This window comes from Sturnira hondurensis, unplaced genomic scaffold (genome assembly GCF_014824575.4).
Source record: "Sturnira hondurensis isolate 20B ecotype Veracruz unplaced genomic scaffold, ASM1482457v3 Scaffold0018728, whole genome shotgun sequence".
NCBI lineage: Eukaryota > Metazoa > Chordata > Mammalia > Chiroptera > Phyllostomidae > Sturnira > Sturnira hondurensis.
The window spans coordinates 1,319,896-1,334,894 of NW_028091359.1; the positions used below are offsets into that span (position 1 = coordinate 1,319,896).

The 14,999-nt window shown below is 38.2% G+C and overlaps 1 protein-coding gene and 1 pseudogene across 5 annotated transcripts in view; both read left to right on the forward strand.

The window, feature by feature from the left end:
* The window catches only part of ACACA (acetyl-CoA carboxylase alpha), a 229,585-nt gene that overhangs the window by 84,996 nt on the left and 129,590 nt on the right, over nucleotides 1-14,999 (forward strand). For all 5 annotated transcript variants that reach the window (XM_037070311.1, XM_037070313.1, XM_037070309.1 and 2 more), the window contains 4 exons: nucleotides 3,795-3,908; nucleotides 5,089-5,202; nucleotides 6,097-6,186; nucleotides 7,785-7,903. In XM_037070311.1, the coding sequence (XP_036926206.1) occupies nucleotides 3,795-3,908; nucleotides 5,089-5,202; nucleotides 6,097-6,186; nucleotides 7,785-7,903 (437 nt within the window). The remainder of the gene's footprint in view (nucleotides 1-3,794; nucleotides 3,909-5,088; nucleotides 5,203-6,096; nucleotides 6,187-7,784; nucleotides 7,904-14,999) is intronic.
* LOC119003835 (uncharacterized) lies at nucleotides 13,151-13,321 on the forward strand (annotated as a pseudogene).

Consider the following 14,999-nt stretch of genomic DNA (forward strand, 5'->3'; position numbering starts at 1 on the left):
GTTGCACATTATGTCACATTCTTTTCATTTTGAATTGCCTTCAGGTATTAGGATGCGAAGATCAAGGTGGACTACTTTCTGCTCTTCTGGCGATCAGCTCTGTAACTCCAGTTATGGTTTTGGCACTTAAGCATGTTTGTTAGATTTCCCATCATTAGCCACCCTCAGGGCTAGGATTAAGAACAAGAAATAACTGTGTGGTGCCAATCTTAACCATTGCTGAATGATAGTTTTTACTTAGGCCTACAGATTTATGCAAGTGACCTGTAGTCCCAAAATCATCAGGTAAGCTTATTAAATGAACTGCTTTACAACGAGAAGACATTTGCTGACATAACCACCACTTAATATCTTCATTACAAAATGTTTACCAGGATTAGACAGTCTTGTTGGACTGTCCAGTTGCCCATGGAAGTCTGTCTCTAGGCTAGAGGACTGTAAACTTTCTTTTGGATGTTTCTAATCTCCACAGCTCACTTTCACACAGGTACTGTTTCTTTCCCCTCTCCCCTTTCCCACTTCCTTTCTCTCATAGTGAAAAGATGAAATCAAAAAGTGGTTTTGTAAAAAAGTGGTTTGTGTGCTTTCTTTCTTTCTTTTTAAGATTTTATTTATTTATCTTTGGAGGGGAAGGGAAGGAGAGAGGGAGAGAAATATCAATGTATGGTTGCCTCTCATGTGTCCCCCGCTGGGAACTGGCCTGCAACCCAGGCATGTGCCCTGACCAGGAATCGAACCGCGATCGTCTGGCTCGCAGGCCCGCACTCTTTCTTTCTTTTTTAACTTAGAGCAGGATCTGTATAATTAAGCAAGAAATTAACTTTATTTTTACTTCTTTGTTAGTTTAATCTCAAAAGGTAAACCTGGATTTCCTTTCAAAGAAAGAGGTTGGGTGTGTGGCAGGTCTTCTCATTTTGTCACGTTGACTTTTCTGGTTACTGTTGAGAGTTTAGTCTAGCTATTTGCAGAGTGGCATTGCCCAGGGCGTCTCAGGTTTTTAAATGTTTCAGTGGGTCATTGTGATGACTGAAGTAAGTACCTCAGAAAGGAATATGTTTTCCCAATTAGGAACAACAGGTAAAGAGGGATTATGTAGGAAAAACTTATCTTGGTTTCCCCACCCAATGTTTCCTTTTGTCTTTTTATAGTCTTTTCTTGGTAATTTTATATACAGGATAGAGCAAAAGTAGGTGTGAACTTGCAAGTATGTGAAACACAGAGTTTATTCTTGTATTATTATTTATTGATTGTTGTATTTTCTATATGAACAGCTGTAAGCCCACTTTTGCCCCACCCTGTATTCCCTTGAAATTCTATTTTGCTTGTTGGCTCTCAACAAAAACTGAGACTTTGTTACATTTTCTCCCTCCTCTTTGCTTCTGTGCCTTAGGATAGGTAGAATAGGTCCTCTAGTCTGTGACTACATGCTCAACTGAGCCCTAGATTTATAGTCACTTTAATAGCAGCTTCTCTTCTTCCCACTCAGATGAGCAAATTCCCTGCATTAAATAGCTGAAAACAATACCCCCTTGTACTTCCTTAACTGTGAATCCCATTCTGTGTTTTACAACTCCGGACAGTTGGAGCAGGCCTCTGGTTGGTGCATTGGGGAACCAGAAAGTTGGGTTGGCCAAAAAGTCCATACTGTTTTCCATAAAATAAAAGACACATTTACCATTTTTTAAAAATTTATTTAATTATTTTTCAAGTACCGTTCTCTGTCTGTTACTCCCATCCTATCCCACCCCCTGTGACATTTATCATTTTTACCAGTAGAACTTTATTGATTTGGATATTTTGAATATGTCAGCTATATCCTGATATTGGCTTCTAGTGGGTAGAGGCCAAGGTGCTGCTGAACATCTTCCAATGCATATGGCAGCCCCAGAGCAAAGAATTATTTGGCCAAAATGTTAATAGTACAAGAAACTTCTCAAACTACTTTTGACACGTTCGATCAGGCACAGCACCTTCTCAATGCACTGCATAATTTTTTGCGTTTAAGTTGCCTTTTTATCTTTCTAGAAATAATAAAACATATATGCCAAAAATGTTCTGTATTTTCTTCCATCTTTAATATTAAAGTAGCTGCACAAAAATTCACCAATTTGGTAAGTTTTTTTAAGTGCACGCTGATATGACAGCTGTCACATACAATTTGACAAAATAGTTTCGAGTGACGTTAAAGACAACTAAGCACTACTAGAGCCAGCGTAGGGAAAAAATGTAATGGACTTTTTGGCCAACCCAGTATATTTCCTGCTTTAAAATGTTTGAGAAGTCCGCTTGCCAGAGTAGTAATGTTAAGTGCTTTGAAACTACTTACCCTGTGACATGGAAAGTAGTACGAGTTGTAGGAAAAGTGTTTCGGGAAATGAGTATATACCTCAAAAGCCGAAGTCCCAAGCTGTGGTCATGGGCTATACCGACCATCTCTGAGATGGGGAAGGTCTGGGTATGAGATGGAGATTCTTCAAGACAGTGGCTGATAATCAAGGTAGGGAGGAGAGGAAAAAGCAGCACCAGCAAGCTGGGATCTGGTCGTCTTTCATATCCAGTAAGAGAATAAAACTTCACTAAATATAAAGGCAGTTATTTCAAACTCCAGGTAGAGGGAACTGTACCAAATTGTGTGTATTTTATGTGGTGTGGTATTAAGAACTACTACTACAAATAGCCCTTTAAATTTCAAAAAGGACAGATCTTTTTTTTAAATATTTTATTTATTTATCTTTAGAGAGGAAGGGAAGGAGAGAAGGAGAGAAATATCAATGTATGGTTGCCTCTTGTGCGTCCCCTGTTGGAAACAAGCCTGCAACCCAGGCATGGGCCCTGAATGGGAATCAAACCGCGATGAACCACGATTGTGTGGTTGGCAGGCCCATGCTCAATCCACTGAGCTACACCAGCCAGGGCAAAAAAGGACAGATCTTTATAAAAACTGCATCTGCAGTCTTTCAGCATAGATGAGAATTATATGGATGAATTTAGGGGCTCAACTGACATTCCACTGGAGGGGAAATATTTTTCTCAAAACATGATAGAGGTTTTTCTTAACAATTTTTAATTTTTAGGAGAGGAGGGACCCATCACTGAATAAACCATGGGTTGTATGATAGGGGCTGCGTTTTTTCTCCTAATCCATCTAAAGATTCACCATGTTTAGGTATCCTGGAATGATTCTTGATACAGTGAAAGGATAAATGATTTGGGGTATAGAATTGTCAGAATATGAGATGGTGTTTTTATTTAGTGTGTGTTTATAAATGAATAATTTGTTCTTGTGTTTCTGTTTTGCACCCTCCTGGGATGCTGAACATTTGGTCTGTGGAATGAAAACCACCAGGAGCGGTTCCTTTCACTTTACATTTTGCCTTTCCCCCCCACAAACTGGGAGATGGAACAGGAAGCCTTTAGTCTCTATATTATTAATATTTAAAACCTCTTAAAACATCATCTTGTTATTTCTTACTCAGAGTCCCTTGACCTCTTTTGAGGGTCTCTGATGATTTCTTCTGCATGTGAAAGGTATAGTGTTGATTTATAAAGAAATACATTAGGAGTTTTGAATCTGAATGACTGAGGGATTTAAGCTGCTTCTAGCAGCAGCTTCCTCTGGGATCATCTTTACCATATTGTTTGGATTCAAAAACAAAACAAAAACAGGAAGTTTGCATTTTTTTGTATTAATCCAGCTGTATTTATTTGGGTTTTATTCCCTTTTCCCCAGTTCAAAGCCCTATCCACAGTTTCTTTTAATATGCACGTGTATTTTTTTTCACATAAACAATTAGGATCAGTTGTGTGGCCGGGACCCTACTCTCACTGATGAGCTACTGAATATCCTCACGGAGCTAACTCAGCTCAGTAAGACCACCAATGCTAAAGTGTCGCTTCGAGCCCGCCAGGTAAGGACATGTGTTGGTTATCTTGAGGGAGGAATGATTTTCAAAGATTGGGCAATGAGCTTTTATTCAGTCATGCAAATATCTATGTCCCATTGCCCTCAGAACAAATGTTTTCTTGTGGTATATATTTTTTAAAGAGAGGAAAAGATGAGTGTTAAGTCTCTTTAAAATAGGAGCCCTTTCTCCATACAAAATCCTGTTACAATTCTCCACCCTTTCTGCTAGCCCTATGATGGTAAATCAGGGTCATGTGGAGGAAGGCAATAGACTCCATATTTCTTACTTCCCAAAGGGAGCTTAGAAGCAGGTGAAAACTTTTAAGTGTACAGGAAAAAATCAAGTGTGGAAAGCAGAAAGATAATGAAATGAATCTTAGGGCTAGCAATCAGAACAACCCCAGAGAAGTCCAGTTAGTTTCACCCCGTAGTCTTCATTTCCATTCCAAAAGGTTTCAGCAGGGAAGCCAAGAGTTGGCGCTCCCTTTGTGTTTCTGTGCATGGGCACTGACAAGGAAGCAGCATTTGAAGCTGTTCAGTGACCTTCTGCTTTCTCTACAATTGTATCCATGTCACTGAACTACTCAGAGTTATTGAACCTCTCAGTGACCTGCTGAGAGTATTCAGGTCCTACCGTGCCCCTGTTTGTTTGTGAGGCTGCTTTCATTCTCTGTGCCCCTCATATGCATCGGTGTTACATCCTGACGCCTTTTCCTTGCTACTGAGTACCTGGGGCTGTCAGAGCAGTGTTTCCTAGTCTGTCTTTCTACTTCAGAGTTGCGAAAGGCTAGCTCTGCTGCATCCACCTTCCCCACAGCTGCTCCCTGCCAGACCTGATTCCCAATTAACAGCTAGTCAGGCAGTCCCCAGGACTAGCAGCTTTGCAATGGTAAATCACATGCACTGATGGAACTTGATTGAAGCTGTTTTCTCTCCCTTCCCCCTAACCCCATGGGAAATAGCCCACAACGCAAATCATGGTGAGAGTCAACTGAGATGCAGTATTTGGTGGCATTGGCTTTATGTTACAGGACCTAGAAGTTGTTTTACTTAGTCTCTGTTTTATCTTTGATGCCTGCACTTAGAGATTTATATTTATTGCTTTTGTATCAGAGCTGCCTAATAGGAGCCTAGAATAATCACTCCCTCAGGAACTTATGCCTCTTATTTTGCTCTCACTCTAGGTTCTTATTGCCTCTCATTTGCCATCATATGAGCTTCGCCATAACCAAGTAGAGTCTATCTTCCTATCAGCTATTGACATGTACGGACATCAGTTCTGTATTGAGAACCTTCAGGTATACTGACAGCCCTTTTCTGCCTCTCTGTACTCTTGTTCTCTTTGTTCCCAAGCATAGTTCAATTAAGTAAGCAATCAGTCAGTTTTGATTTTTCATGTAATGAAGTTTTATACCTTGACTTACTAAAATGATTTATACTTCTGAATATTTTTTTAGTAAAAATGCTGTTAGAATTGTGGCTTAGCTTAAAAATCAAATAGGTCTGCCTGAGTGTCTTACTGAATTCTACCTCTTGTGCTTCGATTTTCTTTTAAAGCTTCCGAGTGAGCTTTATATAGAGACAATTTTATAAAAGAGTACTGGCCAATTTTACTAATTGGAAGGACCTGTTATTTTTTAAACATCATTTTCTCAGGAATGACTTTTTATTTGTCTACCTGAACATAAGGATAATACTGTTATATCTAGCCAAAGTCATCCTCAGGCTTCCTGTCAGATTTCCTTCTGGGAAACCTAGTGAGGGAAGAAGGATATTTTTGTTTATTTGGTTCATAGTTGAAATAGAGGGTTTCGATTGGGGTTCAGATCTTTTGGTTTATTATAGTGGAATACTGAGATGATATTTAAGAAGTTGAGTAGAGATATATGTCAGAAAGAATAATAATAGTCATAAACACTTATATTAGCATATAATTAATGCATTGTTCATGTATGCTAAGAATTATGTATATTGACTCTTTGAATGCTTGCAACAGCCTAAGAGCATAGGTTATCGTTATTTTCCCCATTTTGTAGCTTCAGGAAGCTGAGGCACAAAGAAGGTAAGTTTGTACATGGCGTTCATAGACAAAATTCTTAAGTGTTACTGAAATGCTTCAAATGCTAAATTTTGTCTATTGAAATTGTTCTCTTTTGGATGTAATGGTTTAAGTTTGTCTTTGTACCTTCCAGAAACTCATCTTGTCCGAAACATCTATCTTTGATGTCTTACCAAACTTCTTCTATCACAGCAACCAGGTAGTGAGGATGGCAGCTCTGGAGGTAAGTTTTCTTAGTAACGTGATATGACATGACCTTTTCCTTGGTTTCTAGTTGATTTCTTCTGTCTGTTTGGCTATTGCATCAGTTCTTTTTCTTTGGCTTTAAGGTTGGTTCCTAAGAGTAGAATCTTCTTTTCCTTTGAAACTAATGCTGAACCCAGATGTCTTGCTTTACCCAGATGTTTCCGCTGAACTAGTCATCAGCTTCTGGGCTCTCATCACAGGAAAACAGCTGCCTGCACTTTTTAATATTCTCTATCTAGTTCTATTTCATTATCCCATTTCATAATGAATTAGGATTTCCTATAATACAATGAAATATAGGGCTGATCAGAACATGTACCATTTTGTGATTTAGGCCAAATAAATGGATTTTACTTGTATCCTGAATTGTCAAGCAGCTCTTATGAAATATTTCATCACAGGGAAAATGTCATAACATTTAATGAACTGTGTTTTAGATGCTTTACTTTATTTTTCTCATTTAATCCTACAATTACTTCATGAAGTAAGAAAGGGAGACTGAGAGGTTAAGTGACTTGTCTAAATTCACACAGATAATGAGTGGAAGAGTTTGCATTTGGATCTAACTCGCAGACTTTTCTGTTTCCACTACAGCTCACTCCCTCATTAAGCACAAAAACTGCAGGCCCTGAGTACTGCTGTACAATTGCCAAGCGGGTATTTTTTGAAGATGTGGAGAAGGAGCGTTTTAGATGATCTTACATAATATGACATCACTACAGTCTGTTGCGAGCTCTTTTGAGTCACTCTATTTGTATTCTGTGGATAGAGTGTAATGTATCCTACTCAGTAAATACCAAATTTTAAAAATATCTAAGTGTTTTACAGTTCTCTCATGCCATTTAATGAGAAATCTCCTTGTATACCCCAGATGCTGATAGAATTCCATGTAGCATTTTATGTGCTTGGCAAATTGTCTGTGAAGTGCATAAGGCTGGACTGATGGTTTTGCTGAGATATAGCCTGTTGCTGTTTCTTTTAACTCTTGAGTCAAGTAGTGTGTTTGAGGTATTGTATATCAAATTATGCCCTAGTGCTTTTGCCTTGTGTTTGGGGCATATAAATAATCTAAAATTTATTTTGGGCAATGGGAAAACTAAGCAAAACAGAGGAACAAGGTAGTAAAAAGACTGGACTATCCTGTAATTCTTTCTGTCTTCTATCTCCACTCCTCAAGTGGCCCAGAATCCACGCCTTTCATTTTTTTCACTGCTTGCTTTTATCTTCTGTTGAAATGATCATGCATAATGAGTTAATAAGTTGTGATTCTATATGCTCTCTTTTGCTCAAGAGCCAACCTTCTCCTGTGTTTAGGTTAGTGTGAAAGGCTTATGGCACACCTAGAGGTGTCCAGCTAAGCAGGCCAGTTTGGTTTTCATTTATAGTCATGGGTATAGTTTTAAGATTCCAGATTTGTTAATTAAAGCAAGTATTTTTATACAGAGCCTTCAGACTTCCGTCATCACAGGCCACCTTCTCTATCAGATACCTCTTTTCAAGACTGTCTTTTTCCTGGGCTTCATCTCTTAGCTTCTGTTTTTAAAGTGTATTTACTGAGGATTACTTTTTAACCAGGTGTATGTTCGAAGGGCTTATATTGCCTATGAACTAAACAGCGTGCAGCACCGCCAGCTTAAGGACAACACCTGTGTGGTGGAATTCCAGTTCATGCTGCCCACGTCCCATCCGAACAGGTGAGTTTCAGCGGATATGTGCACCTGAGCCGGCCAGCACTCCATCAGGAGAGCTAAGGGGGGTAGTGCGTATGACAGTCCCATGTTTTTTACAGCTAGAAATGTAGAGCAGAAAATGAACAACTTTAAACCATGAGAGAAGAGTCTCCTCTGCTCAATCTTTTTTGACCTTTGACCTTAAGAGATACAGTATGGTCTAATTGAGATACAAATTTAGGATTACTTTATTTATTTTTGCTTATTTACAGTTTGTCACTAAGGAAACATAGTTCTTTTCAAGTTAGAAAAAATTTACTAGCATTGTACTTGATGGAACTTGGCCAGAGAATTACTTTTTTAGCAGTCGAAGTGAACATTTGGATATAAAAATATCTTTGCTAGAATGCTTTCCTTTTCAATATGTTTTTCTATGGATTAAGTTATACCTAATCCAATTTCACTATCTCCCTAAAAACAGACATCTGAATTTAGCAATTGACACTCAGTTTTTGAAAATCACACTCCAGAGCAAAGTTAAATTAAAAGTAAATTATTTAATTAAGTCATTTTAATTCCACTATTTTTCCCTTTCTAAGTTCTTAAAAGAATAAAATGTACATAAAGAAATTTGTTTTAGTATTGCGTTGGTTTTAAAATGAAAACGCTTTATCTTGTTTACTCATTTATTTTTAAACTATTCTGAAGCAGTGAAAACCTAGGAATTCTACCTGCACATACGTTCATCCCCTTTTGTATTTTCATTCTTTTTAGTAATACCATAGGAAATATAAATACCAGAGCCAATCTTAAGCTGCCCCCTCCATTTCTTCTTTATAGCCTTTGGTTCTTCACTTTATATTACAAAGTACCGTGTCTTTGGGGACCCTCAGTCACAGACACCAGAAATAGCTTTGTTCTGAATTGCCACTTCACCCAAAGCAGTGGAAACCCGTCCTGGAGACAAAGAAGTCTGTGCTGAGACTTTCGGCCACTGGATGCCACTGTTGATCCAGCATGGGTCAGCAGGAGAGCAGAGAGGCATCTTCGGGAAAAGTACTTCTCTTCTTTGTCTCAGAAGATCCTTTCGCTTCTCTACCTCAAATATACCTTACAGCTGCCAGAGAAAAGCGTTGTGTCCTTGATTTCACAAGCATCTCTTGGTGCATTTTTGCCTCCATGGATTTCAGAATCTCATTTTCTAGAAACGAATGGTTGTCCTTCAGCGAGTGGCGAAGCACTCACGGCACACTGGGCTCAGCCCTCAGTCGCCTTTCTTTTCCTGCATCCCTTGAATAATTGTAGAGAACTACATGCTATAGTTACTGCTCTTTGTAATTCTCAGGACATCCTCCTTTTCTTCCTGCTTCCTACTACCTCTTCCCTTTGGGCAGTGATTTGTAGTCAGGCTGCAGAGCCGTTTGTGATTTCCTTCTCTCCTCATCGCTCCCCCTGTCTTTCTGAATTGCTTTCCCTGTCCTACTTTTTTATTTGTGGATATGTGTCCAGTTTGGTGAGGGATAGTCGACTGGAAAATGAGACAGATGCTTCTTAACTGTTAAGAAATCTTTTTCACCTTTCTATCTCAAGGCTGTGAATCTTAATTATTTCTGATATGGTTTCAAACTTTGTACACTTGTCCCTCCCAACATCTGAAGTGTACACACCCCCATGGATAAAAGACCAGACTTGGACAGACTGTAATTCTTTCACCTCTGAAAAGTCTTTGGTTGTGTGTATATAAAATGATGCACTGCTGGATTATTACTACTATTATTGTCATTATTATTGTATAGGTTTAAAAGTAAAGATAAAGACAAAGGAGCAAAGAAAATAACCTTCTAACAGCCAGAAAAATGTAAAAACTACTCTAATGCTTTTTTTAGATCTAAAGTTCCTGTTAGTGTAGGAGTTTAAAATGTCAAATCACAGAATGATATTCAGGTTACAGTATAATTTATTCAGTAATTACACGTTGAATTTTGTTTTATTTTTATTTTTTAAAGATTTTATTTATTTATCTTTAGAGGGGAAGGGTAGGAGAGAGGAAAAGAGAAATATCCATGTATGGTTGCCTCTCATGTGTCGCCTGCTGGGAACTGGCCTGCAACCCAGACATGTGCCCTGACTGGGAATCGAACCGTGATCCTCTGGTTTGCAGGCCTGTGCTCAATCCACTGAGCTACACCAGCCAGGGCTGAATTTTGTTTTAGAAGATTTTATATTTTCTTGCAAGTGTTTTTGTTACAGTGTGGAATTGTGACCTTATTCTGACACCAACTGGTATACTGCAATTCAATCCTGATACTAACCACCTCAAATTAGAGCAGATACGAGAGTTATGGGCTCAGTTCTCTACAAAACTGCTCCTAATTCAGATGAGGCCACTGGTGGGTTTCCAAGGCCACCACATTTTTGACCAATTGGCTACAAATTTGGGAGCTTCCATGGTACCCTCAGTTTCAACATTTCATTAGAACAACTTGATGGAACTCAGGAAAGCATTATACTTATGATCACAATTTTGTTATAAAGGACACAGATCAGGACCAGCCAAGTGAAGAGACACATCGAGTAAGGTCTGGGTGGGCCATGAACACAGAGCTTTTCTGCTCTTTTCCTGTGGAACCAGGGTATGTCATCCTACCATCATATCAGTGTGTTCACTGACCGAGAAGTTTCATTGAGCTTCAGTGTCCAGAATTTTTATCAGGGTTCCATTACAATGGCCTGACTGATAGAATCATTGGCCACATGATTAAACGTGATCTCCAACCTCTCCCTCCTCCACAGAGGTCCATCTGGCTCAAAGCCCCCAACCCTCTAATACATGTTGGGTCCTTCTAGTGAGCAGCCTTTGTCCTGAGTTATTTCATCTCTGAGCATAAATTCAGGTGTGATCCAAGGGGCTCATGAATAATGAAGACACTTCTGTTACTTGAGAAATTTTGAGGATTTATTCTCTCTCTCTCTCTCACCAGGCATAAAGGCCAAAGTCTTTATTATATAATAGGCCTTCCTGGTTTACCAAAAAAAAAATTCTAGGGACTCTAAGTTTTTAGCTAGTTTTGAGCCGAGTTCCAACTTTTTTCCTAACTCCAATACTATTATTCTTTTCTGTTCTTACTATTTTAAACAAGCAGGTAATAAGCATATTGTTTCTTATTCTACAGAAATAAGTTACAGGAGACTATTTACCAGTGTGCATTCCACTCCCTGTCCTGTAAGGCTCCAGGACATGATTATGTCCACTAACCTCTAAGTTAATGATTCTAAGAATTATCTAGAAAGTGTTATAAAAATACATATCGTGGGGTCCTGACTCCCAAGATTCTGACTTGTTTTGAACCAGAGTCCAGGGGACCACTTTTTGAAAAAGGTCTGATAATTCTGATGAACAACTACAATTGAGAATCACTGTTGCTAGACCAAGCACTGTGCAACACCAACACAGCAGTCCCCTTGCCCTTGGAGGATGCATTCCAAGCCCCCCAGTGGACGCCCGAAAGCAGGGATAGTGCCAAACCCTATATATACTGGTTTTTCCTTGTATACACACACCTGTGGTAAGTTTAATTTATAAATTAGGCACAGTAAGTAATTAACATCAATAACTAATAATAAAAGAATCGTTAGAACAATATCATAAAAGTTATGTGAGTGTAGTCTTCCTTTCAAAATATCTTACTTTGTTATGCTTACCCTTCTTGTGATGATACGAAATGAGACAATGACTATGTGATGAAATGAAGTAGGGTACTCAGAACAGTGCACAATTTAAAACTTACAAATTGTTTATTTCTGGAATTTTCCATTTGATATTTTCAGACCTTGGCTGACGGGGGCAAATGAAACCACAGAATGAAAGTGCAAATAAGGGGCACTACTGTGTAATGTAAGCCACATGTGTAATTTCAGATTTTCTGTTGGCCACATTTAAAAGGGTAATAAAAACATAAAATTACTTTTAACAACATTATATTTAACCCATTATAATCAATGCTATTTCAATATATAATAAAAATTATGAGATAGCTTTCATTCTTCTAAGTCTTTGAAATTTATAGTATATTTTATATTCACAGCATGTCTTGATACAAATTAGCCATATTTCAAGTCTTCCTAGCCACATGGACAGCCCAGCACTAGACCAAAAATTAATTAGGACTATTATACTAAGTACTCTTTATTTTATGTTAATAGTAGTAACCCTTGGAGAGATTAAAACAAAACAAAACAAAACAAAACTCTTCTTATGTTAGTTGTTCTTAGTAATTACAGGAATTATCCACATCTGATATTATAGATATTCTGCTGTGTTACTTAATGCATACTTTTAAAAATATTCAGTGAGAACAGAGAATAGATATAGGAGTATACATACTCATCAATGTAAAACACAGTTTTATAGTATTTTTCCAATTGGGGTTAACAAAGCAAAAATTCTTGGGGGAGAAAATAGATACATTTTTTAACCAATTTTTGCATTTTCTTTCTTGGCACTTGGTCTTTACATTCCTATTCAGGTATTCATTTCAAATAGACTACATGTGCCCAGCAAGTCCTTAGAAGTGAATACATCTTTCTACAGTGCATTAGCAAAGCAAGATTCCAGTTTCCTGCTGTGTATGGGATCTCCTGGTAGAATTCCATCCCTGCAGTTTGTTTTTGACTAGTGATTTAGCCCTCATGGGTCACGATGACGCATGGCTTTCTGTCTGCAAACTGACAACAGCAGAGTAATTTTGGGGGGAGAATGTCTGCTACTGTTTGGGTTGAAGACCCGTGTAGAACATGTTTTGGTTTTTAGGGAAGTAGGCAAAACACAAGTAATTTCCATTGCACGTAAGTGGAGCAGCCTCTGGGAAGGGAGAAGCCCTACCCCCTAACCTTGCTTTTATGGGAGGGGCACACTTGGGCAGTTAGTGGGTAGCTAATGTGTTTCGTACCTTTTTATTTTTGTTTAAATTTATTATAGGACTTTGTATTGCTTGGTATTTTTTAATAGTTTAAAATGTTTTTATTTTACTGTGGAAAGAACATTTAACCTGAGATCTACCCTCTTAAGAAAATTTTAAGTGTACAATATTGACTCTTAAGTGCAATGTTGTACAACAGATCTCTAGCACTTACTCATTTTGCTTGACTGAAACTTTTACTTGACATTTAGTTACCTCTGTGTTTCAGTATAATTTGGCTTTGTTTTTTCTCATACTGCTCTCAATATTTCAAAAAAGAAGCAGATCATTAAAGAGTTTATTTTTAATTTTAAACTTTGCACAGTGGTAGTAATGTAGCCAATGAGGTTTATCTAAGGCACAATTATTGCTAATTGAAAACTACTTTTGCCCTGGCTGGTGTAGCTCAGTGGATTGATTGTGGTTCGATTCCCAGTCAGGGCACATGCCTGGGTTGTAGGCCAGTTCCCGGTTCCCTGCAGGGGATGCACGAGAGGCAACCATACATTGATATTTCTCTCTCTCTCTCTCTCTCTCTCTCTCTCCTTCCCTTCCCCTCTAAGATAAATAAATAAAATCTTAAAAAAAAAGAAAACTACTTTTGATCTCAATGACTTTGCATCATCCTTCTTGCTAGGTGGGCTTCAGTCAAGGTATGTTATCTTCTTGATCTTCTACTGAAGACTTTCAAGTTTTTTCAAGGAATTGCAGTTGCAATTTATTTGGCATTCCCAGGTCTTATTCACCAAAGGATCCAGTTATTAGAGCTTCACTCAGGGAAGCTCCTGGTGTAAATATACCCTTTTCTTCTTAAATTCCCTTGAGTAGCAGCAGCTGTAGAGACTTTCTTGACCTAAGCATAATAGGAAACCTATACACATGTGGCACGTGTGTATGTCTTTTTCTGTATCTTCTTACTGTTGAAAGGCCACGTCCTACTGTAGGTGAATTATTTTGAAAGGAGGCGATTTTTGCTTTGTTTTTGTTTGTTTTTTAAAGGTGACTTGTAACTAGTTAGCAAATGGTTTTTAAAGAAGTGGATGAGTTTCTTTAGTCGTTTTTCTTGGTGCACAAATAGTCTGGACAGCTGGTCTGCACTAGGAAAACATTTTATTATTATACAGACTTTCAGGACTTGATTCTCTTGTCTAAGATTCCATCAGCCCAGCTCTTTAGTGAATTCCACTAATATTTTACATAAATTCATCCCGGAGCCCAGGCTATATTATTAAGCTTTTTCTCGTTCTTTTCTGGTTAGGTTCAGGGTTTAGAGCCTGAGGTGTGTGTGTTTGTCTTTTTCCCCATTCTGAGACTCTGCTTTATCACTCACTGGGACTAGTGAAGGAAACGTTTGTTACACTAAAGTGTCCTCCTGAATGTCTTTATTCTTGACAATTCATCAAATCATTCAACATTCAGGATTTCACTTAGCCGTGGGCATATTAAGTTACTGAGAATAATTTGGAAACAGATAAGTTGTTCAGTCAGCTTCTGTATTTGATCTTGTAAAATATAGCTCTATTTATATGATCATGTAAAGTACATTATCCCATAAACTCTGACTATGCATATGGCTATATGTATTAAGACAGTCTGGGACTTTAAAATTTAAAACTCCCAATGATTTTCATGAGTCATATGTATTAACAAACAGTTCATTTTAAAAGTAACTTTATCAGTGGTTCAAATAAGAAGCATCAAATTGATGCAGGAGATGAAAGTGTATTTTGTATGTTTTTATACATACGTAATGGGCGAGGACCTATTGGTGTTTATTTCCACCTATTTTTTGGATGGAAATCCATGGCTTAGTTGAGTTGTATTGTACCATTTCTGCTCTTTGCTCCTTGTGAATTTGGCCTTCTTTGTTATAGTGTTTTAATTCAAGTCCTTTCCATTTTTTCATGTCTCACATGCAGAAGAGGTCGGCTGTGCTCTCCCCTGATAGCACATGTTTTGGTCGTGTTTAGGCCGCTTGGCACCTGCAACATTTAGCTGCCAGTGTGTGTCCTCTGGACCTTCTTTTTATGAAGAAGGGTGTGAGGAAGTTCAGGAATCGGAAGCCTGCCATGCGACTAATCAGCAGCCTGCTGCCATTTTTGAGGATTCTGATAATCTTTGACATCCAGAGATTAGAACCTTCTTTGGATCCTACTGAGACA